Source organism: Heloderma suspectum, chromosome 3 (assembly GCF_057233095.1).
Source record: "Heloderma suspectum isolate Gila_16-S chromosome 3, 16-S_ref, whole genome shotgun sequence".
NCBI classification, from domain to species: Eukaryota; Metazoa; Chordata; class Lepidosauria; order Squamata; family Helodermatidae; genus Heloderma; species Heloderma suspectum.
In genome coordinates this window covers 14,654,055-14,676,324 of record NC_139460.1, presented here as the reverse complement: position 1 = coordinate 14,676,324, position 22,270 = coordinate 14,654,055, and the positions used below count along the sequence as shown (strand labels likewise).

Here is a 22,270-nt window from a genome sequence, read left to right as displayed (position 1 = left end):
GTACTGGGCTAGATGGACCCAGGGTCTGACTCGGTATAGGGCAGTTTCCTATGTTCCTACTGCCAGCGTTGGATACTGCCCATTATTTTTTATTATTCCATTCCTTTGCCATCTTGTTATGGCATTTTGCTAATTTGTTAGCATATATCCAGGGGGAGGCCATACTTAGCTGAAGTTCTGTTGTGCCAAGAGTTCTGAATTGAGAGACATCATTTTATTTAATAAAAGCTTTCATTCATTCAGGCCCACGTAGATACATTTTGTTCCCGTGAATTTACTGTCAGCACCTGACAAAAGATGTCTTGCAAAGTCAACATGTGTAAGGGAAAATGAGTTAAGAGAAATAGCATGGCTGACGTAAATGATCTTCCAGGACAGATTTGAAAAAGGGTGTGGGGGTGGACCCCTGGGATGTAAAAGGCCATGGAGAGAGGAAGTCAAAATTCCCCAGGAGCTCTCCTTTTTTTGCCATCAAATTTCAAATCTTGTTCTTTGCTCTTTGCTTAAGAGTAGGGAGAAAATGGCAGAGTGACTATGTCTAGGCTATGGAATGCTTTTCAATAGTGAACTAGGGAGTGTTGGTTTATTATCACTGTGGGTAATAGTACTTGAGTAAATCATGCTGAGATGCATGCGCAGCCAGTCCATTAACATTGATGGAGGAGCTCAGACAAAGGGGTGGGGAATGGGAAAATTAAAGGAAGCAAAAGCAGCTTGTGCTCAATAGGTTATAATTTCAACAGTTTAAAGCTACCCAATGCCTTTAAGGGGGACGCATCAGGTAGCATTGAGGAAAAATTGCACGGTGTTGGGTGCTCTGGGGCTTGAACTGGGAACCAAATGGGTGTTACTGTGTGTCCTCATCTTCATGTGTTACCGACTATACATGTGAACAGTGAGATAGATGTTTGGGTCTTTAATTGAGTGATGGTGCACTGGGGGCAGTAATTGGGGCACTCAGGTGGAGATATAGTAAACAGTTAACAAGCTGAGGACAGGGAACTTGAATTAGATGGATTATTACAGAAACAAAATAATCGTTACTTGAATGGCATGCTCATTTATTTGGTTAAAGGTTACAGGTTATATAACCTGTAGAGGTTATAGATTCAGTTAACTCTGCAGAGAAAGTTGGGGATAGAGGGAAAGAACCAGGAGAGGGAAAAAGCAACTTCCATAGAGATGGAAGATGAACTGGATGGGGGACACAAGGAGCCATTTACATTCTTGTCTCCAGTCCAGTTCAGCTCCTCAAGTCCCTCTCTGGCTCCCACAGCCATATGGGTAGCTGTTTCAATGGGGTGGGGTGGGTGTGGGTAGGAAGAATCATAAAGGGAAAGAAGTTGAAGCACAGATGCTGACTATCCTGAAGTGAAGAGGGCAAAAGAGGTCATCCTTAGGAGGCTGTTGTAAATTGGAGTACTGTAGTTTCAACGAAGGACATCTTCATTTCTCTGTCTTGAGCAAATCAGCTAGATTTCTTCTTCTTCTTCTTCTTCTTCTTCTTCTTCTTCTTCTTCTTCTTCTTCTTCCCCTCCTCCTCCTCCTCCTCCTCCTCCAGAATTTCTTCTATTCTGGGAACCATATCCCTGGCAAAGAAGGGGGAGCTGAGTGGTAGCTTCTCTCCCAATCCCCCTCGAGCCACACAACGCAGGTATCCAATGTCTGAAAGAAGACACATGGAGAGACAGGGAGGAAATGAGGTCTCCCAGCAAGATTACTTAGGCTAATGACCAACCTTGAATGGCCACAACAACCATTGTCTAACTGCAAAAGATTCCTTTGTAAACTTTGGTCTTGGGGGAGATTTTGTCCTCAGACGAAAGAATGGTAGGTGCAGACAATACTGATGGTGTAGGTTTCCCTTCATAGGGTGTCTAGTGTGCCAAAGTGCCAACGGAAGGTTGTGTGCATATGTTGGATGTAGGTCCCTAACTTTAATGGTTGCTAATGTGTTTACTGCTGATGTCACAGTTCTATGTAGTGCTTCCCTTGCTAATGCTCTTGGTTGGCCGACGAGGGGGCACACACCTTGGTGACTTGATTACATTAGGGACTAGGCAGGGAGGCAGGCATCAGCATATTTCAGAGGTCTCATGGCAGAAATAGTGAGAGTGCCTCCTATTGGTTGTACTATCTGGGGTTGATGGGAGATGTAGTCCAACACAACTGGAGGGCACCAGGTTGAGGCCAGCCAGTGTATGCTGCTGCTGCTGTTGTCTTGTCCTGGGCACCTAGGGTACTCTCCCACGCAAAAATGGAGATGTTGGAGTCAAGGTGCTAGGGAGATGCTACAAACAGCAGTGAGGCTGAGTCTTTTGGTAGCAGACTGGTTGTCTGCTCAGTGGAGGCCACTGCAGGTAGTTCAAGCTGGGAGAATGGCATCACAGCCCACAGTGCTTCTGATCCTGGGAATTCCTGGCTGGCTGCTGTTGAAAAGAGAATGCTGTGTTGGATGGACCTTTAGCCTGATCCAGCAAAGCTCTTCTTATGAGAGGAATACCCCTTGAGGGTGTGTTGCCCCTGCAGTGGGTGCTGAACTCTTAGGTTAGAGGTGCTAAGATAGTGATAAATCAGACTCAAAGGTTTACTTACAAGGAGACTTCATTGGTAACTTACAGCACACAGGCGTACCCAATGGTTGGATCAGACAGCTTCTCTGAACCCCGAGCCATTGGGTCAAATGGGCTTATAGCATACATGTTAGCCATGAGTAAGGATGGGCAGATTCCTTACCTGCTGGTCTGACAGGGAATCCACCGTTGGGGGGAGGCGATCCGTTCCTTCCCCCGGAATCCTCTTCGGCTAGCTCCACTCCGCGGCGATTCTGTGGAGCCGCCGACCGGCTCCGAAGCGCCAGCGATACAGATGCCATGCCGTATCACTGGCTGAGGGGTATTGACTGCGGACGCAATGGCATCCAGGATGCCATTTGCGGCTGTAAAGGTCTTAGTTTAAGCTAAATGCAGCCGTAAATGGCCGCATTTAGCTTAAACTAAGACCTTTACGGCTGCAAATGGCGTCCTGGACGCCATTTGTGTCCCTGCTTTTTTTTCACGTGATAGGCTACGCAAATATTTGTGTGAAAAAACAGGGCCGCAAATGGGGTATTAGCTATGAGGCAGCACAACACTAGCTATTTGCATTGCCCTTATTTTCGCCGTAGTCTACGTAAAGATTTACGTAGACTACAGCGACCAAATAAGGAATGCGAATGGCGGCTCCCTATGGGGGCCGCCATTTGCGTACGTCCTTTTTTTTTTTTTTTTAAGTCACCCGTGATAGGCTACGTGACGATTAACGTAGCCTATCACGGCTGACTTTGCAGATCTAGCCGTGATAGGCTACGTAAATCGTCACGTAGACTATCACGGGGGCGTTTTTTTAAAAAACTTTTTATTTCGTGTCTGGGCGAGGCGAGGCGAGGCGCCTCCCCCCCGGCCTGAATTTCGGGGGGAGAAGTGAAGCGCCTTCCCCCCACCGCGAAGCAAGCTGCGAGACGAGGTAAGTGACTTTCGAGCACTCCTACTCCCCCCCCGGCCAGGATTCCAGGGGGAGGGATGGAACGCCTCCCCCCCAGCATCAGCATAATCCGTGGAAAGGTAAGTACCTTTCGTACATCCCTATTCCCCTCTTCCATACAAGTGAGTTGACACTTTTACCCCATTTTACCCCATGGAGCAAGGAATGGGAGTTTCAGTCAAACACACTGGAGTAGGGGGCGGAGGAATGACAGAGTTGCCTGACACTTCAGACCCCATTGTCCTAATAGGATTTTGGGCAGAAACGGAGGGATCCCTCCAAAGCATCTTTCCTGAATCTGGCACCTTCCAGATGTTTGGGGCTAAAACTCACCATTCCTGACCATTGGCTATGTTGGCTGGGGCAGAAAGGCATTGAAGTCCAAAACACTGGGAGGGCATCTGGTTGAGGAAGGCTGCCCACAGGGAATTCCTGATTAACCTGGAGCCCCTGGAATCCTTCTGCTCCTTGTGCAACCTAATGGTATTGGGTAACCCAATGTTCCTAGTAGTAGGTTTCAAAGCTTTACTCCCACAGCTACATGAAATACAGATACTCCCAATTGTCCCCAAAGGTAGTTAATAAATGGTTTGGAAAGACACAGAACCATCTGCAAAAAGCAGCATTCTGAGTTGAGGAAGCAGAAGCTTACCACTGAATGTTGTGATGGCTTCATGTTTAGTTTCTTTCCCCCTTCCTCCTTCCCCCTTTAAAGAAGATCTCAGGGATGTACGAATTGTGTACCTTCCGTGCCGCTTGACTTCCACAGTTTGCGGCCAGTGCTCCGTTCCGCCATTCACGAGGGATGGCAGAGAATTCTGCCACGGATCACGGTGAGGCCGAATGCCAGTGGATTCGGCCCCCCGAACTCCATGGCGGAACGGCCTGCCCCCCCCGCCCCCCCGCGGATCCCCCCCGGGACGAGACTCACCTGGGGCGGATCTTCCGGGCAGCGGCAGCTCTGACAGCAGCTTCGGAGGCTGCCGCCACCGCCATTTCCACTCTGGTAAAAAAAAAAGAAAGAAAGAAAAAGAAAGATGTGATAGGCTACGTAAAGATTTACATAGCCTATCATGACTAGGTTTTAAAAAAAACCATGACGTGATAGGCTACGTAAATCTTAACGTAGCCTATCATGGCTGGGTGGGTTAAAAAACCCCCGAACACCGCATACGCAAATGGCGGTGGCTACGGCCGTAAATATTTACGTAAGCTAAAACGGGGAATCAAAAAGGGACGCAAATAGCGCCTGCTATGCTATTTGCGTCCCCCTTGATTTTCGCCATCATAGTCTACGTAAATATTTACGTAGATTTAGGGATGGCGGAGAATTTCTCCACGAATCTTCGGAAGGCTGAGCGCCGAGGCATTCGGCCCCACGAAAGTGTTGGGGAAATTCTCCGCTGGCCCCTCGCCCCCCCCCGGGATGGGACTTACCGTGGCCGAATGTCCCTCTTGGCGGTGGGTCCCGGCGGCGTTTCGGCGGCGTTCCGTTGGGGGCGGGGGCGGCGGCCGGTCTTCTGACCGGCTGCCGCTGCCGCCATTACAAAATAAAAAAGTAAAAACACACACACACACCTGTGATAGGCTACGTGACGATTTACATATCCTATCACGGCTAGATTTCCAAAGTCAGCCGTGATAGGCTACGTAAATCGTCACGTAGCCTATCACGGGTGACTTTCGAAAAAAAAAGCACGTACACAAATGGCGGCGGCCCATGGGCGCCGCCATTTGCGTTCCTTATTTTGGCACGTCTAGTCTACGTAAAGATTTATGTAGACTACGGCGAAAATAAGGGCAACGCTATTTGTGTTGCCCTTATTTTCGCCGTAGTCTACGTAAATCTTTACATAGACTAGACGTGCCAAAATAAGGAACGCAAATGGCGGCGCCCATGGGCCACCGCCATTTGCGTACGCGATTTCCCCCCCCCAAAGTCACCTGTGATAGGCTACGTGACGATTAACGTAGCCTATCATGGCTGACTTTGGAAATCTAGCCGTGATAGGCTACGTTAATCGTTACGTAGCCTCTCACGGGATTTTTTTTTTCACTTTTTGTTTCGTGGCCGGGGAGATGGGGCACTTCTCCCCAACCTGAATTTCGGCTGGGCGAGGCGGGGCGCCTCCCCCCCCTCGCCTGAACTTCGGGGGGAGAAGCGAAGCGCCTCCCCCCCACCGCAAAGCCAAGCTGTGAAAAGGTAAGTGACTTTCGTACATCCCTACGTAATGTCTCACTTCAAACCAGTATGTGAACTGAAACTTGGTTATCCTCCAAAATTTGCTGTTTTCCAAATTTTCCAATGGAGTTCGCCAAGACTGTGTAGAAAAAGAGAAAGCACACACAAAAATATTAGTAAAAATAACATCCAAAAGGCATTATATTAGGAATATTGCTCGCAAGAAATGTGCATATTAGGAGGCAAAATGGTGTACAAACTGCACACATTAGGAGATATGTGCACCAAAATGTACATAAATGTTCATGCACATGTTTTTTGAAAATATTATTGAAGTTCGAGATGATGAACAAAATTAAAGAGTGGAAAAATAAGAAACCAAAATGGATGGATTCATCTATCCCTACTCTTGTCTTAGATGGTGGCATGAACTATTAATTGGAATTATGTCTGCTTAATGCTTAACAGTGCAGTCCCATGCATATTTACTTAGAAACAGTGGAGGCTGGTGGCTCCGATGTCAGTGGGTGGTGAATCTGCTCTGGGGTTCAACCAGAACCAGTCGGAACTCTAACGGAAGTATCCAAGGTGAAACACCTGTTTTCAAGGCCTTCTTAAAAGTCTGCAGTGATGGAGCATGGCGGACCTCCAGTGGCAACTTGTTCCAAAGGTGTGGGGCCACTGCAGTGAAGGCTCTCTCATGTGTGGTCTCATGGATGGGACGTAACTGCTCTCATGGATGGGAAAATGAAAAGGGCCTATTTTTCTGATCTTAAAGTGTGGACAGACTGATATGGGTGAAGGGGATCCTTCAAGTAACTTAGTCCCAAACCGTTTAAGGCTTTAAAGGTCAAAACCAGCACTTTGAATTGGGCTCGAAAACGCAGTGTACATGTTCTCCCCCACTCTCCACACATGTGGAAATTATTTCAGGGCTGGTTCACATGGGTGAGTGAATGGCCACGTGCATGCGCACATACACACACACACCACTTTTGGATGCAGGAGATAGCATGTGATACGGTGTTACATACAGTGGAAGCTGGTGGCTCCGATTTCAGTGGGGCTGTGATTATTTATTTATTTATTTATTTCTATACCGCCCAATAGCCAAAGCTCTCCGAAGATTCCATTCTGGGTTTCAGCCAGGACCAGCCAGAACTCTAAAGGAGCTATCCAAAGTCCTGAACCCATTTTGGGGATAGGGTTCAGCCCCTTGGATAGCCCCTTAGGGTTCTGGCTGGTTCTGATTAAAACCCAGAATGGAATCATGGTCCCACCGAATTCGGAGCCACCAGGCTCCACTGGCTACACATGTACAATCATCCACTTGAAACCACACATTGCCAAAGAAAGATGGAAAGCATCACCAAGAAAGAGGACAGAAGAAGTTGCACGTTTGCATAAAATTTGCATATGCTAATGTATAGGTATAGACCCATAATAATTACTGTCATTTAAATAGAAATGTAATACATCTCACCATAGTGGTGAAGACTGTGGCCACTTGACCTATGTGCTTGCTGCTCAGTCTTGTGGGTTCCTGGTCAACAGGTCTTTGGCCACTGTGTGAACAGAATGCTGGACTAGATGGACCCTTAGTCTGATCCAGCAGGGCTGTTCTTATGTTCTTATGTCTGCTGTCCGCAACTTCAAAGCTCTCCTTCCTTATGGTTCTTTCCCTTTCAACAGAACTTGAACTGGACAGCCCTTAACAGAGGACTGTCCTATGACACCCCTTTGAATAGATGACTGTCCTCTCTAAAATAGGACGCATGGCCACCCTAGAGGCTCAAGAAAGCACCAGTGCAGTCTAGGGAAGTACAGACTGTATAAAATCTTCTTTGTCTGTGTTTCGCGGATTGTCAGGTACTTTTTGTTCCGTTGTCTCTCACAGATGGATTTGATAATTTTTTCGTTATGTGGAAAAATATGCAAATAATTCCGTTAGAGGATTTGCAACAATTTACATAATTTACCTCAGTATGTAACATTTAGCATATTGTCCCTTATTCCATTCAACTTTTCCTCAGCAGACATATGAGTATTTTCCTATGAATAAATATGTGTAAATTTTGGGAAAGTAGAAGAAAGATCCAAAAGTCCATGGACTCCATGTGGCCTGAGGGGGTCGCTCCACAGCGGAAAGAAAAAACACACATGCGCGTACGCAAATGGTGGCACCCATGGGCGCCGCCATTTGCTTTCCTTATTTTGGCACGTCTAAGTCTACGTAAACATTTACGTAGACTAAGACGGTGAAAATAAGGGGAATGCAAATAGCGTAGCGTCTACGCTATTTGCGTTCCCCTTATTTTCGCCGTCTTAGTCTACGTAAATGTTTACGTAGACTTAGACGTGCCAAAATAAAGAATGCAATGGCGGCGCCCATGGGCGCCGCCATTTGCGTATGCGCTTTTTTTCCCCTTTTAAATCAGCCGTGATAGGCTATGTAAACATTTACGTAGCCTGTCACGGTGTTTTTTAAAAATCTAGCCATGATAGGCTACATAAATCTTTACGTAGCCTATCACGTTTTTTTGTTTTGTTTTTGTTTTAACTGGAAATGGTGGCGGTGGCAGCCGGTCGGAAGACTGGCCACTGCCGCCGCTGAAGTGCCGCTGGAGCCGCCGCCGGAGCCACCGCCGCCAGGAAGATCCGTCCAAGGTAAGTCCCATCCCGGGGGGGGGCAGACTGTTCCACCACTGATTTCGGGGGGGGCAATGCACTGGCATTTGGCCTCCCCGAGATCCGTGGCGGAATTCTCTGACATCCCTAGAAGGAGGAGCTGGTTCGCAAAATCAGTTCCTCTCTGTGAGTGCTGTCCATCCATGAGTTCTAGAGGTGCATGTGTAAGAAGTACCCACTCATGTGGCTACTAGTTATGATGGCTATATGCACCCTCCAGTTTCAGAGGCAGTATGAATGGGAGCAAAACCAGGAAGAAACTGTTGCTTTCATGTCCTTTCAGAGTGGGGTGGGGCTTCCCTGAGGCAGTTGATTGGCTACTGTGGGAAAGAGGATACTCGACTAGCTGGACCCTTGGTCTGATCCAGCAGGGCTCTTCTTACATTCTCCTGAACCAGTTTAAGAGGTGCAGTGATCATTATCACCACATCTTCATCATCATTTGAGCATTACAAGCCAACACCCCTTTTACAGGCCAATTCATGAAACCACCTTGCGATGAATGAGGAATCTGCTTCAGACAAACAACAGTAGCAAAAATCAGAGCCCTGTTAGGTTTAGGAATGGGACTAAATCATCCTTTTAAGTCCTGCACAATGGTTATGAATATTTGATGACACATCTAAATTTGGAGGCTTCATTTATCGGTATATTTTTAGTTGCACTCATTCATGGAACGCCAACTGCAGTTGTAGCAAAGTGCTTTGCTCTCCATGGGCTCAATCCTAGAATAATTTTGTGTACTTGGTCTATTTTGTTGTTGTTGTTGTTGCTAAAAAAATAAATAAATCCCATCCTGCTCTTGTTGAAACCCAGTGGCCATTTTGTTAGCAGGAGTGCCCCAGGGGATCTGACTGCCTATGTCTGGAGGAGTTCACATTGTCAACTTCTGAGGATTCCAGCCAAGAACTAACCAGGAAGCCTCATTCATGCTTTGCTGCTTGTTGGAGTGACATACAGACAAGCCTATCTGGTTTCTAGCACCAGCCTCACTCGGAGCTCTCTGTGGTGTTGCTCAACTTCCTGACTCCTGCTTGGTTGGAATCCTCTGAACTTGACTTGCCCCTAGTCCTCACTGTGATCCAGACCTCATAGTGGCCAACAATACCAGGTTCTCCCTGCAACAGGGCTTGCAGGTTGAAACAGAACATTGTAACTAATATTCATCTGACACAAGGTGAATAGATGCACATAACTGGCGATCAGAGGACTCAATCAAGACCCCAGAGGGGGCATGAAGGTTCTTCTTATCATGTCCTCAGAGAAGTCTCAGATATCCTTCCTTTACTTGGGAAAGGGCATCTATTTTGGGGCTCTCATATTTGCCCAGGATCCAAATATATTGTGTTTTACTCCCCTCACACCTGTACATAGCACACCCCTTGTTGTTGCAAACCTGTGACTCTGTGAATGTGGTTTATTTTAGGGCTGTGCACCGCTTCGGCCTGAGGCCTGAACCTCAAGTTGCAGCAGGCCACTTTGGGCTGCTTCGGACCACTTCCAAGGCAAAGTGGAGGGGGTACGAAGTGACCCAAAGCAGATCGGGGCCTTTCCGAAGCGCTTGGTGCACTTTGGAGCTTTGGCACCCTGGGCCAGCCATGCTGGCGCCTCCAGCTCCTTACCTGAGGTGACTGCTCTTTGGGTTCAGGGCCAAGTTGGGTCAGGGCCCCTCAAATCAGCCTGAGCTGAATTGGGCCCGCTTCCGAAGCCACAAAGTGGCTTCCGAGTCAGATCAGGGAGTCCCTGCACAGCCCAGGGTATTGTGGGAAATTTAAAATGGCAGTTTGAGGTTGCCCACTCCTGCTGCCTTGTAAACCCATGGCTGGGAGTGGGGAGATAATGGATGGGGGGGAGGCATGGAGAGCATGTTGTTGAGGATTCCCCAAGCCTGCAGCCAGACCTGCATACATGGCACTAAAATGCTCTTTTTAACCCTACCCTGCAGGAACTGCAACACTTTAGCTGCTCAGTCTCATGCATGAGCTCAAATGCAAGCAAATGGGAGTGAAATGTGTAATAAGGGGAAGGCACTGCCATTGTTGCTGAACTTACTTGGGAGTCAAAACAACTCTTTGCCAAAGCCTTGGCTTATATGGAGCTGAGTGAGCAGGCAGAGCCAACGTTGCTGGTAGGGATGTACGAAAGTTCCGCTTTCACAGTTTTTTTCCCACAAAAACACAGTTGCAAACAATGTGTATATTAGGCAAAACTTTTTTTTAGAAGTTCTCAGAGTTCAGGACAACCCAAACTTAACATTGGAAAAATGAGAAACTGAGAGAAAACGAAATTGACAGATTTGTCCATTCGTAGGTAGGGATGCTGGAGAAATCCTCTGTGGACTCAAAGGAAGCTGGATTCCAAAGAATCTGACCTCTGGAGTCTGTGGCAGACCGGCTGCACTCATCTCCAGGTCTGGAGGAGTTCCCGTGAGGCGGCTCTCCGATGTCCTATAAAACGTGATATACTAATGGTGGCTGACTTTAGCTTATCGCAGGAAAGTTACAACCATAAATGGCATATTGCACGCCATTTGTAGCCATAAAGCACTTACTTTTACCTAAATACAGCTGTAAAAAGATGCAGTTTAGGTAAAAGTAAGTGCTTGATGGCTGCAAGTGGCATAAAATACGCTAATTACGGCTGTAATTTTCCGGCTATAGGCTAATGGCAGCTGCCATTAGTGTATCATGTTTTATAGGAAACCAGAGAGCTGCTCTTCCAACTCCAGCAGACGCAGCAGGGCTCTGGAGAACTCCGCAGGGCCCCAAGCGGCCTGACTTGTCTTGCAATGGACCACCCTGGACCAGATAGTGGGGGCTTTGTACTTCCCTATTCATAGGCAGCAGTCTGGAGTTCTTTCATGATAAATTACCAGTCAACTTATCTCTTCGCTTGCCCAATGTGACAGCAAGGCCCCATACTGGGGCGTTTAGGGCCAGTGATGTACTGGTACATTTTGAAGTGTAGATGTTTATCATGACAGTCCCATAGCCACGCCCTCAAGGAGAGTTGAAGTATAGGCAGCAGGTCTTTTGTAAAGTGTAATTGGCAATTCAAGAGCAAGCCACCCCAAAATGCTTTGCATTAGAACATTGAACAATATATGGTTACTGAGAAAATTCATTTCCCCTCAACTACTGTGAGGATTGCAGCTAAGCTCAGAGGGAACATGGTGCCAGTGTCCCCGCTAATAAATAAAACACTGGGTCCACTACACCTCCAACACTGAGCTATGATCCCTCTCTGATTTGCCTGCTGGATGTTCCTGACCCTTTGTTGAACACCCCTGGATGCACCTCTCTTTGATAAATGTTTGACTTGGATGTACATGCATATAATCCAATTTGGCTTGGCCACTCTGAACCCACCCACCCAAAATCTGAGAATAGACCAAGCAATTTGGGATACACACATTTGATTTTATATATGTGCACCCTATTCAAATATTATGGACTGCGGGGATGTCTAGGCTCACTGGAGGCCGAACAAGCATGGCTAATGGATGGGGTAGGAAAGGCAGGTGTGATCCCGCTTCTTCACTACACAAAGGAGTGAGTGTCTGATTATTAATCTGCTCTGGATGCTATTATGGCTGAAGAGCAGGGTAATAATGCTGTAAATAAATAAATAAAGGGAGAAGATGGGGAGAATGTCATCCAAATTAAGTATTTATTTTTCTGTATTCATTTGCTCTGCAATAGCATGTCATGCAGTGACTTCTGAAGTAGGTGTGCTAACGAACTAACCAGAAGAGTTTCTTTCTTTTTTTCTTTTTCTCAAGGAAAGCTTGATAGGACACTTAATCTCACAATGGATCTGGCTGTGCAAATAGAATGTGTGTCGCTCAAAAGACCTTCAGTAACAAGTTCTTAGTTGCTTTGCGTTTCCCTTTTGGAAGAAAAAGCGGGCTACAAATGAAACCCACCAATGAAATGAAGTGAAAACATTTACTGTTTAGATGAGTGGTTACGAGAAGATGGAAGGGAAGCAGTGCACTGGCATTTTGTGTCCACGTGCGTGCACTTACAGACATGTATACCAGAGTAAAGACGTATCTAGGTCAACCCCTAGGATTGGCTCCCTGTAGTGGCCTTGCTGCTACATCAGTAAGCTTCGTCCCATGTGGTTGCCCTCTGGCTGGCTTACCTGGTGGTGGTGGCGGCGGGGGGGGGGGCAATAGCAGATATGGACAGCTACCATTTAAATTTCCCATAAAACCCTTGAGTTGAACCTGAAATGATTTGGCGCGTGGACATGCCCACTAACAAAAAGATTAAAAGGCATCCCCATAAAATCCCAAAATGCAAAAGAGGAATGAAAATAAACAGTTACTAACTAGGGGCAGGTTAAAAAAGGGATAGTAAACAGTGGGAAACTGGAGCGCGTGGCTTTCTAGGTTGATTACACATAAATATGAGCAAATATACCAGCTCTGTTTGCCCAGTCTCTAGTGCCTTGGTTTGCGAAGACAGGTGGATTGTTTCTGATGGCTGAGGAACGGTAAGGAGAGCAAAGCTGGCCTTTTAAAAAACATGCCAGGTTCATTAGCTGGCATTAATGTCAATCAAAGCTCTGACAGGAATTCATGCCTTCTAATTCCTGGGGACTCCTGCCTCACTTAAGGTCTGATGGTGCATAGAATGGATTACTTCAAATTAGTTATGAGGGTCAGTGAAACTCTTGCCTGGACAGATTTCCTTAGGGCTATCGTTTCTCTCTCCCCCTCTCTCCTTCTTTTGGATACTTAAGCAAGTTCCTTTTTTTGCCAGCTGACCACAGACTCCTGAAATTATATCCTTCCCTGCCTACAGGATTATTTTCCTTCTGGTCTCTCCCCCTGCCCCTGCCTTTTCTTCCCCTATCTAGTCATCTGTTTAGTAGTTTCCTCTCAAGGTTCGTTAACCTATTTCAGGTTACAGACTGAATATCAAGAGGTGACTCAGCATATGCATTGTCAGACCAAAGAATTCACCATCCTTTTGCAACCTTCTGGATGTAGATAGAAAAGTAACAAATAACATTATCAGCCAGTGTCAATGTGGAGGTAACGAGCACATTCACCAATCTTGTCACCTCGCAGCAACAATTCAAAGTCTAACAAGAACTGGGGCTGAATTTACAACTTGTTTTTATCTTGTTTTCCCCAAAGGATGTTAATTCAGTGACTTGATTTATATTTTAAGATCACACTGTTGGTAAATCAAATCTTCAATAGATGTTTGGTAAGAAATGCCAAACAAGCCCAGATTTGTGGAGAATTACATCATATATATATATATATATATATATGTGTGTGTGTGTGTGTGTGTGTGTGTATCCAATATGACAGTTTGATTGAATCAGCATTACCTGTTGCATTCTGCTTCAGACACAATTTTTTTCATGGTGGCTGCCATTTTTTTACCCAGAATGATGCTCCATCTGGGGCATTTTGGGAACTAAAAAATATTGCCCCCTGGCTGGCAGCCACCTTAGGGATGTGTTGCTGCTGTGGTCTTGGCAGTGGCAGAACAGTATTTAGGGTGCAATCTTAAAAGTCCTACAACTCCCAGCATTCCCCAGCCAACATGGCTGGCTGGGGAATGCTGGGAGTTGTAGGGTTTTTTTCTGTCTAAACATATATAGGATTGTGCCCTTAAAAATAAGGAGATCCACTCACCCAAATGCCCCCCAAATTTGCTGCCTCTGAATGGGGTAGTGAATTTGTGGGGTGGTGGTGGTGGTTTTGGTTTAGTGCTAAAATAATATACTAAATAACTGACAGTATACTGGACTTGAATGGTACCAGACAATCTGCCTATCAAAGTGTCTGTCTCAGCCTGTCTAATAGTTTCGCCAGCTCTGTGCCTCTTTGATGGGTCATATTGTTTCATGCTGAATGAGAGGAGTATGGACTAACCCCCAAGGCAAGTCCATTAAAATCTAATAAGCCACAGTGTGGATGTTCCCCCTCTTTCAAAGGCTCACAGTTCCATGAATGAAGGTGAGCACCTTTGGATGCAAAATACTGCAGGATTCATTCTAGGAACATTTTGCAGACTTGTCCAAGAAATACGGCAGATACACGAATCCAGAGATTACCTGAGATGCTCCCGTATGCAGCTACTTGATGAAATGCTGATGGGCGCTCATGAATTTTAAGACAAGGCTCCTTTGAAAGGTAGCAATTATGTTGAGCATGTTGGTTTTTCATCGTGTTTCTGCAAAACTTGGATTTCCTTCATAATTTTTAGTTCTGTGCTTTTGGATGTGTTTACCAGTCATGGTGAGAAAACTAGAAGAGGTAACAATGAAAGTCGAGGATGCTTTTTTTTTTTTTTTTAAACAACAAAAAACAGAAGATCAGGTGATACCTTCTGAAGAGCACTGCAGAGAAAACTTTGGTGCAGCACAAAATATGACCATAACTTTTCTTCTACCAGAAACATTGGTTTTTCTGTATTTATTTTTACTATGTGTGTGCCTCATCGTGCATTAATACACACACACACACACACACACGGCTATCCCTGCGATGCTTTTCTTTCTTCTTTATAGCTTGACTATCAAGCAGAATGCATCATTCATTTATGGAATTCACTGCCACCAGATTCTTTCTTTCTTTCTTTCTTTCTTTCTTTCTTTCTTTCTTTCTTTCTTTCTTTCTTTACATTTCTATACTGCCCAATAGCCAAAGCTCTCTGTGCAACTGATGAAGGTTAAAAACCACTAAAATACATTATACATAGTGTAAAAACCATTTACATATCAATAGCCAGCAACTTAGGACCAAAACAGACATTCTGTATCTGGCTGTTACATCGTGTTTTCTTTTTTACTCTAGAGTAGGTGCAGGGCCCCTGATATGGATTGGGCTCCTAGCATGGGGTAGGGGGCGCTTTTAAGATCTAGATCAACAGTCCTGCATCTACTTTACAGCAAAAATGAAGAAAAAAAAAAGACATGGGGGTAACTACACAGGGCTTTTACTCTGGTTGTACTCAACCCTCAAGCCAATCATGACAGATGATGTATGCCCCTCTCTGTAGCTATTGAGGCTTTTCTTGCCCTAAATCCGCTCCCCCCCAAACTCATTTTTGTGACGGATTTTCCCATCACAGCGACTTCAGTGCAGATTGGGAGTCCTTGTGACCTCAGCTGGCTTCAGCGTGGGCTGGGGGAGTGGTGCTGGTTGGTGGAAGGGAAATTTGCATGGGGTAGGGGCATGGGGAGAGCAGAGGGCTAGACGTGTCTAACTGGAAGTAACTCATTGCCTTCAATTGCACTTTGCTAAGCGCAGGAGCAGAGTCGGGAGAATTCCTTTGCCTGTTATTTGAGCGCAGGAGTGGGGAGGCGAGCCCACCATATTGCTTGCAAGCAGCTGTGTTGCGAACATGCACATAACCATAATGATTCTATACAGGGATCGCCTGCAAACAACCTTTTTCCCCACTGAGAAATAGTGCCCAGGAGGAGAGGCGCTCGATCACTGCCTGTTGATTTAAATACTCATTGAGGATGGGAATGGAGAGGGGAGCCAGCCATGTTGCTTTCAAGCTGCTCTGTTGCAAATGGGAGCATAACCTTAATGATTCCAAAAAGGGATCACCTGCAAACGACCCTTATTCCCACTGGGAAATGGTGCCCGGGAGGAGAGGTGCTGGCTAAACATGATTACGTGGAAGTAACTCTCTCCAATTGCAGTTCACTGACTGCGGGAGTGGGGCGGGGGCAGGGAGCAAGCCTCCACTCATTCGCTGTGCCACATCCACACAGTTGACAACGTTCTGTTCTACTCATGAGACTGCACTCACACAACCTGAAGCGAATGTGGTTTTTGGTGCCGTTTGCCTCGAGAAAGTGAGGTTTTCTCCGATGAATACACCGCTTTACTGGCTGCGAGTGCCATGCAAGAAGCACATTTGATTTCTTGAAAATCCTGTAGGGATGGCGGAGAATTCTGCCACGGATTCCAGGGATACCGGATTCTAAAGAATCCGGCCTCCCTGAATCCATGGCGGAATGGCCTCCTGCCCCCCCGCGGAATCCCCCCGGGACAGTACTTACCTGGAGTGGATTCAGCAGTGGTGGCGGCAGCTCCGGCTCCGGTGGCAGCGGTGGCTCCGATGGCAGCTGGTCTCCTGGCCGGCTGTGGCCGGGCTGCCGCCGCCACCATTCCCATCCTGGCTTGCAGCCGTGATAGGGCATGTAAGAATTTATGTAGCCTATCATGGCTGGGTAAAAAAACAAACAAACAACACCCAGCGTACGCAAATGGTTGCAGCTGTGGCGGCCGCCATTTGCATTCCCTATTTTTCGCTGATTTATCTTACATAAATATTTACGTATGATAAATTGGTGAAAAATAGGGAACGTAAATGGCGGCCGCCGTAGCCATCGCCATTTGCGTATGCTGGGTTTTTTTTTTTTTTTTTACCCAGCCGTGATAGGCTATGTAAATTCTTACGTGCCCTATCACGGCTGCAAGCCAGGATGGAAATGGCGGCAGCGGCAGCCCGGCTGTGGCTGGCCAGGAGACCAGCTGCTGCTGAAGCTGCTGCTGCTGGAGCCACTGCCGCCATGCTGCCGCCGCTGGAGCCGCCGGCGGAACCGCCGGCCGTCGAGGATTCCGGGGGGAGGACCGGATCGCCTCCCCTCCATCGAGGATTCTGGGGGGAGGGACAGAGCGCCTCCCCCCCACTGCGAAAGATTCCGCGAAAAGGTGACTTTCGTACATCCCTAAAAACCTGTTTTGAATGGAATCACCTCATAAACCATCTCTGTATAGATGTGGCCATAGATACAGATTTAATGTCTGCTTTGGACCTCAGATGTTTTTAAAAAGGGATTCGAATCCTTCTTGTCCTCAGATGATAATGATTTGAAGCATCTCTGTCAAAGTAACCAAAGCTAGCATATGATTTGGTCAATATCTTCTGCAACAGCCATCTTCTCTAACAACTGTTCCGTTGGGGATATCTCCTAATGGGGATAATTTGTTCTGCCCGAATAGCAACCTGCTTTGGGTGATAACATCACAATTTCAGTATTTCTTCCAATTATACAATAAGGTGGTAGCTTTTCTCCTTAATTTGAATATTCAGCAATGAATGTGGATGTTCATGGTTCCCAGTAATAGGAATACGTTGCCATAGACACGTCTTTTTAAGCAATAGTTATTGCGTAATACTCAAGTAATGCAACAAATGGGCATTTCATAGAAGGCTGAAATTATTACATTGTAATAAGGTAATTACGGGTAATCAGAAATTTTTGACTTTCAGGGAAGAACGGGTTGTGATTTTGAACTATTTGCCCCATTATGGGTACAGGTAAGGCACGAAAGATACCATTTCTTATTTTCATGTAGAGTATACCTGAAGAATAAGAAAGTATGCAAAACTATTTTAATGTTACTGATTAATCCAGTCGCTATGCATTTGGCCCAAATTGTAGGCTTTCTAGATGTGGTGTATTATGCCAAATGCCTGGGTTCAAATACCCACTCAGCTAAGAAAAGCTCACTGGGCGACCTTGAGTCAGCCACTATAGCTCTCGCTCAGCCCAACCTCACAGGGTCATTGTGAGGATAACGTATCTGTGGAGAGCCATGTCTGCAGCTATCACTCCTTGGGAGGAAGGGCAAGACAGAACTATAATACAGTATGTCTGCATGGTCTTGTTTTATTGCAAGCTTCCGCACAGCAAGCTTCCTTGCTGGGATAAAACTCTCAAAAATAAATACATAACATCAGGAATGACTCCAGATTTGAGGGGAACTCTCAGCAAATTGCCCTCTTATTGGCTGCGTCCTGTGTTGATGAGCAGTATCAGTAGAGAGCTTCGGCTATTGGGCAGTATAGAAATGAAATGAATAAATAAATAAATAGTACCTTGTGTCACAATGCCCAGTATAATACAGATGTGCACTGCATTTCTATTTAAATTGTAATAATCATTTCTAAATTTGCGTCTATAAATATAAAGCTGCACATGCAATTTTTATGCAAATTAGTGACACCTTTTGCCCTCTTTTGGGGTGATATATTTCCTCTTGTTTGGGAATTCATGATTGCTTATTCTACTCACCATTAGCAGTGGTAATATCTAAGGCAGCAGCAGGTAAAAGGAAAAGCCCAGTTGGCAGCAACAGCAGCCACTGTGTTAGCAGCTTGGCCGCTAGTCTGCATCCCTTGCGATGCTCCGTACCTATCGTTGTTCCTGAGCATTGGAGGGGAGGGGAATGGCAGACTCCACCAATAAAATTAAGTAAAATAAAATGATGGAGAATATTCACGGAATATTCTGCAAAGTGCCTTCTGAGAAATTTCAGCTCAGCTCTAGATACAGCACTATCTTAGAACCGACAATATATTTACTGCCCAGTTGTCTAACCTGGAATTTAAAAAGAAGTTCTTCATGTGGCATGAATCATGTGAATGGTACACAGGAAGGGAGGGTATGAGGGATGCTCTGACTTGGATTCCTGCAATGAGCAGGGGGCTGGACTCGATGGTCTTATAGGCCCTTTCCAACCCTACTATTCTATGATTCTATGACTCTTTCCTCACCCTACCATTTTTTTTCCAGTGAAAAGCAAATCCCAAGCTTCTCTTTCTGCAAAAACAGAAAGCTAGTGCTTCAAGGAGAAATTATCTAGCCCAGCTTGCTGCCCTAGTTTTCTATCCAGAGGGTAGTGTTTTTATTTTTTATTTTTGAAATGCAAGGGAGTAAGAAAAATGGTATTTACAACAAGCCACCTTTAGTGGTACAGTCCCTTTTTTACTCTGTGCTTCTGCTACACTCTGTAGACGAGGCCTAACACATATTCTTCTGTCCGTTTCCTTATTTACTGAAAAACCAGGGGGAGAAAAACCCTCTAATAGAATGACTAACTTCAGGCAGAGTATTATGAAGTCTGTGCTGTTGATCAGGTCAGGTAAAAAAAAAGAAAGAAAGAAGCACAGCTCTTTGCCAAAATGTTTATTTTTGTTGTTACTTATTTTGGTCTCTTGTGACGCAGAGCCCTGGAAAAGCAAAGGTTGGCTTTGCTGTCTGCATTCTCTCTTTCTTCCCCATGCATGGAGCAAACTTACTCTGGTGGTGTGTTGTTGTTTTTGTGAAGAAATGAATCATCTCTTGCAGCCGGCCCTCCTCCTCCTCTTTCCTTCACTGTAAATGGAAAGCTAACCATTTTATAGTCCAAACAGCCTTGGTTTTCTGAGTTGTTAACATATGTCTGTGGCCTTTCACAAATTAAAATGCAAAACAAAGTTCAAACCGTTAAGTACTAAGATCTTTGGCCATCGGCACTTCAAAATGTAGGTTTCCCAAAAAGTACATTTCAGCCTAGGTTGTATGTTCCACCTATCTGTGTTTCTCGGGAGCAAACCCTGTCCTTTAGTCTCCCCGCCCCTGGTAAATTCCTGCCCTTATTTTGCCCCCATTTTATTATCTTTGGTGGGATGCTTTCTTAAAATGTTGCTACAAGAGTCTGTTACTAGTCTTGTCATTCTCCAGGATTCAGCTCCCTCCCCAGAGAAGTTAACAATGCAATCCTATGCAAGTCTACTCAGAGGTAAGCTCCACTGAGGTCAGTTAGATGTGCTCCTAGGTAACTAGGAGCTCCGCCCTTGCATCCCCGGGTTCGATCAGGCTCCTTCATGGAGGCGGCCAAGGCCCTGCTGGGGGGGACGCCGGTTAGGGTGGAGAAGCAGAAGGGTTCCCAAGAAGTCAGGTCTACCCCAGTCATGATCACTTCCAACACCAACATGAGCCAGGTTCAGTGCTCCAACACCGTCAATTATGAACACCGGCCCGCCCTGCGCGACCGCATGTTCAAGTTCCAGTTCAGTGTCTGGCTTCCATCTGGGAGGGGCCTGGCTAGGGCCACCATCGGTTGTTAGTCTTCAAGGTGCCACACAAGTATCTGGTTAGGATGGCCATGTGCCCTACTTTACAGAGGACAGTCCTCTATTTGCAGGGCTGTCAGAAGTTATCCCTGTATTTGAAGGAGCCCTCAGTTTGAAGGTCTGCCTGGTGTGAGCCTGGTTTAAAGTTAAAGTAGCCATGAAATTAAAAGACACTTGCTCCTTGGGAGGAAAGCTATGGCAAACCTAGACAGCATATGAAGAAGCAGAGACATCACCTTGCTGACAGAGGTCCGTATAATCAAAGCTATGGTTTTCCCAGTAGCAACGTATGGCTCTGAAAGCTGGACTATAAGGAAGGCTGAGTGCAGGATGGATGCTTTCGAACTGTGGTGCTGGAGAAGACTCTTACAAGTCCCCTGGACTGCAAGGAGGTCAAATCAGTCAATCCTAAAGGAAATCAACCCTGACTGCTCATTGGAAGGACAGATACTGAAGCTGAAGCTCAAATATTTTGGCCACCTAATGCGAAGAGAAAACTCCCTGGAAAAGACCCTGATGCTGGGAAAGACTGAGGGCAAAAGGAGAAGGGGACGGCAGAGGATGAGATGGCTAGATAGCATCACCGATGCAATGAATATGAACTTGAGCACACTCCGGGAGAGAGCGCAGGACAGGAAGGCCTGGCGTGCTATGGTCCATGGGATCACGAAGAGTCGGACACGACTTAACGACTGAACAACAAAGAAGGGAAAACAGGATGGGCTTTGAAGTTGGTCATCAACAGCTGGCACACCCATCACCTGGTCAGTCCTCCCTACTAGGGTTAGATGTACTATAAGCTATGCCATGCAGGGCCACCCAAGACGGACAGATCATGGCGGAGAGTTCTGACAAAATGTGGTCCACTGGAGAAGGAAATGGCAACCCACTCCAGTATTCCTGCCAAGAAAACCCCATGGAACGTATCACAAGGCTAAAAGATATGACGCCGGAAGATGAGCCCCTCAGGTCGGAAGGTGTCCAATATACTACTGGGGATGAATATGAACTTGAGCACACTCCGGGAGAGAGTGGAGGACAGGAAGGCCTGGCGTGCTGTGGTCCATGGGGTCACGAAGAGTCAGACACAACTTAACGACTGAACAACAAAGAAGGGAAAACAGGATGGGCTTTGAAGTTGGTCATCAACAGCTGGCACACCCATCACCTGGTCAGTCCTCCCTACTAGGGTTAGATGTACTATAAGCTATGCTGTGCAGGGCCACCCAAGACGGACAGATCATGGCGGAGAGTTCTGACAAAATGTGGTCCACTGGAGAAGGAAATGGCAACCCACTCCAGTATTCCTGCCAAGAAAACCCCATGGAACGTATCACAAGGCTAAAAGATATGACGCCGGAAGATGAGCCCCTCAGGTCGGAAGGTGTCCAATATACTACTGGGGATGAATATGAACTTGAGCACACTCCGGGAGAGAGTGGAGGACAGGAAGGCCTGGCGTGCTATGGTCCATGGGGTCACGAAGAGTCGGACACGACTTAACAACTGAACAACAAATTTCTATTTAAGGGCGCAATCCTATGCATGTTTAGGCAGAGAAAAGGCCTACAACTCCCAGCATGCCCCAGCCAGGATTGCATAGGATGCATAGGATTGCGCCCGAATTATAGCAAGGATGTCTAAATTTGCATCTCTAGACATACATCTGTATTTGCAAATTGAATGCAAATCTGGCCTGCTTTGTCCTCTTCTCTGATGATGCAGTCTGTCTTTTTTGGTGTGTAATTGCCCCCCACCCCCGCATTTTTGTTGTCTGGACATAGGGTGGGTCAGGATTGAGCTGTATTTATTATGTTGTATTTTACTTTTAAAATACTTCTCTACTGCCTTTCGGAGCAAAAGGGTGGCCTACATAATAAAATCCAAGACAATAACAAAACTGTAACAGTTAATAGAACCAATAAACAGCAGCAATAATAACAAACATCCTACCCAGACAGTACTAAAATCTAAGACGCGGTTGCAG

The 22,270-nt window shown here is 46.2% G+C and overlaps 2 protein-coding genes across 2 annotated transcripts in view; one reads left to right on the top strand and one right to left on the bottom strand.

Annotated features, from left to right (window-relative positions):
- The window catches only part of DLG2 (discs large MAGUK scaffold protein 2), a 1,591,953-nt gene that overhangs the window by 414,734 nt on the left and 1,154,949 nt on the right, over positions 1 to 22,270 (top strand). The gene's annotated exons all lie outside the window — the stretch shown is intronic.
- On the bottom strand, positions 1,048 to 17,692 carry LOC146349364 (uncharacterized). Its single transcript, XM_084841904.1, has 3 exons — positions 17,629 to 17,692; positions 4,454 to 4,525; positions 1,048 to 1,665 (listed from the first exon to the last, which is right to left on the bottom strand). The coding sequence occupies exons 1-3, from the start codon at positions 17,690 to 17,692 to the stop codon at positions 1,469 to 1,471; spliced, it is 333 nt and encodes a 110-aa protein (XP_084698030.1). The 3' UTR covers positions 1,048 to 1,468.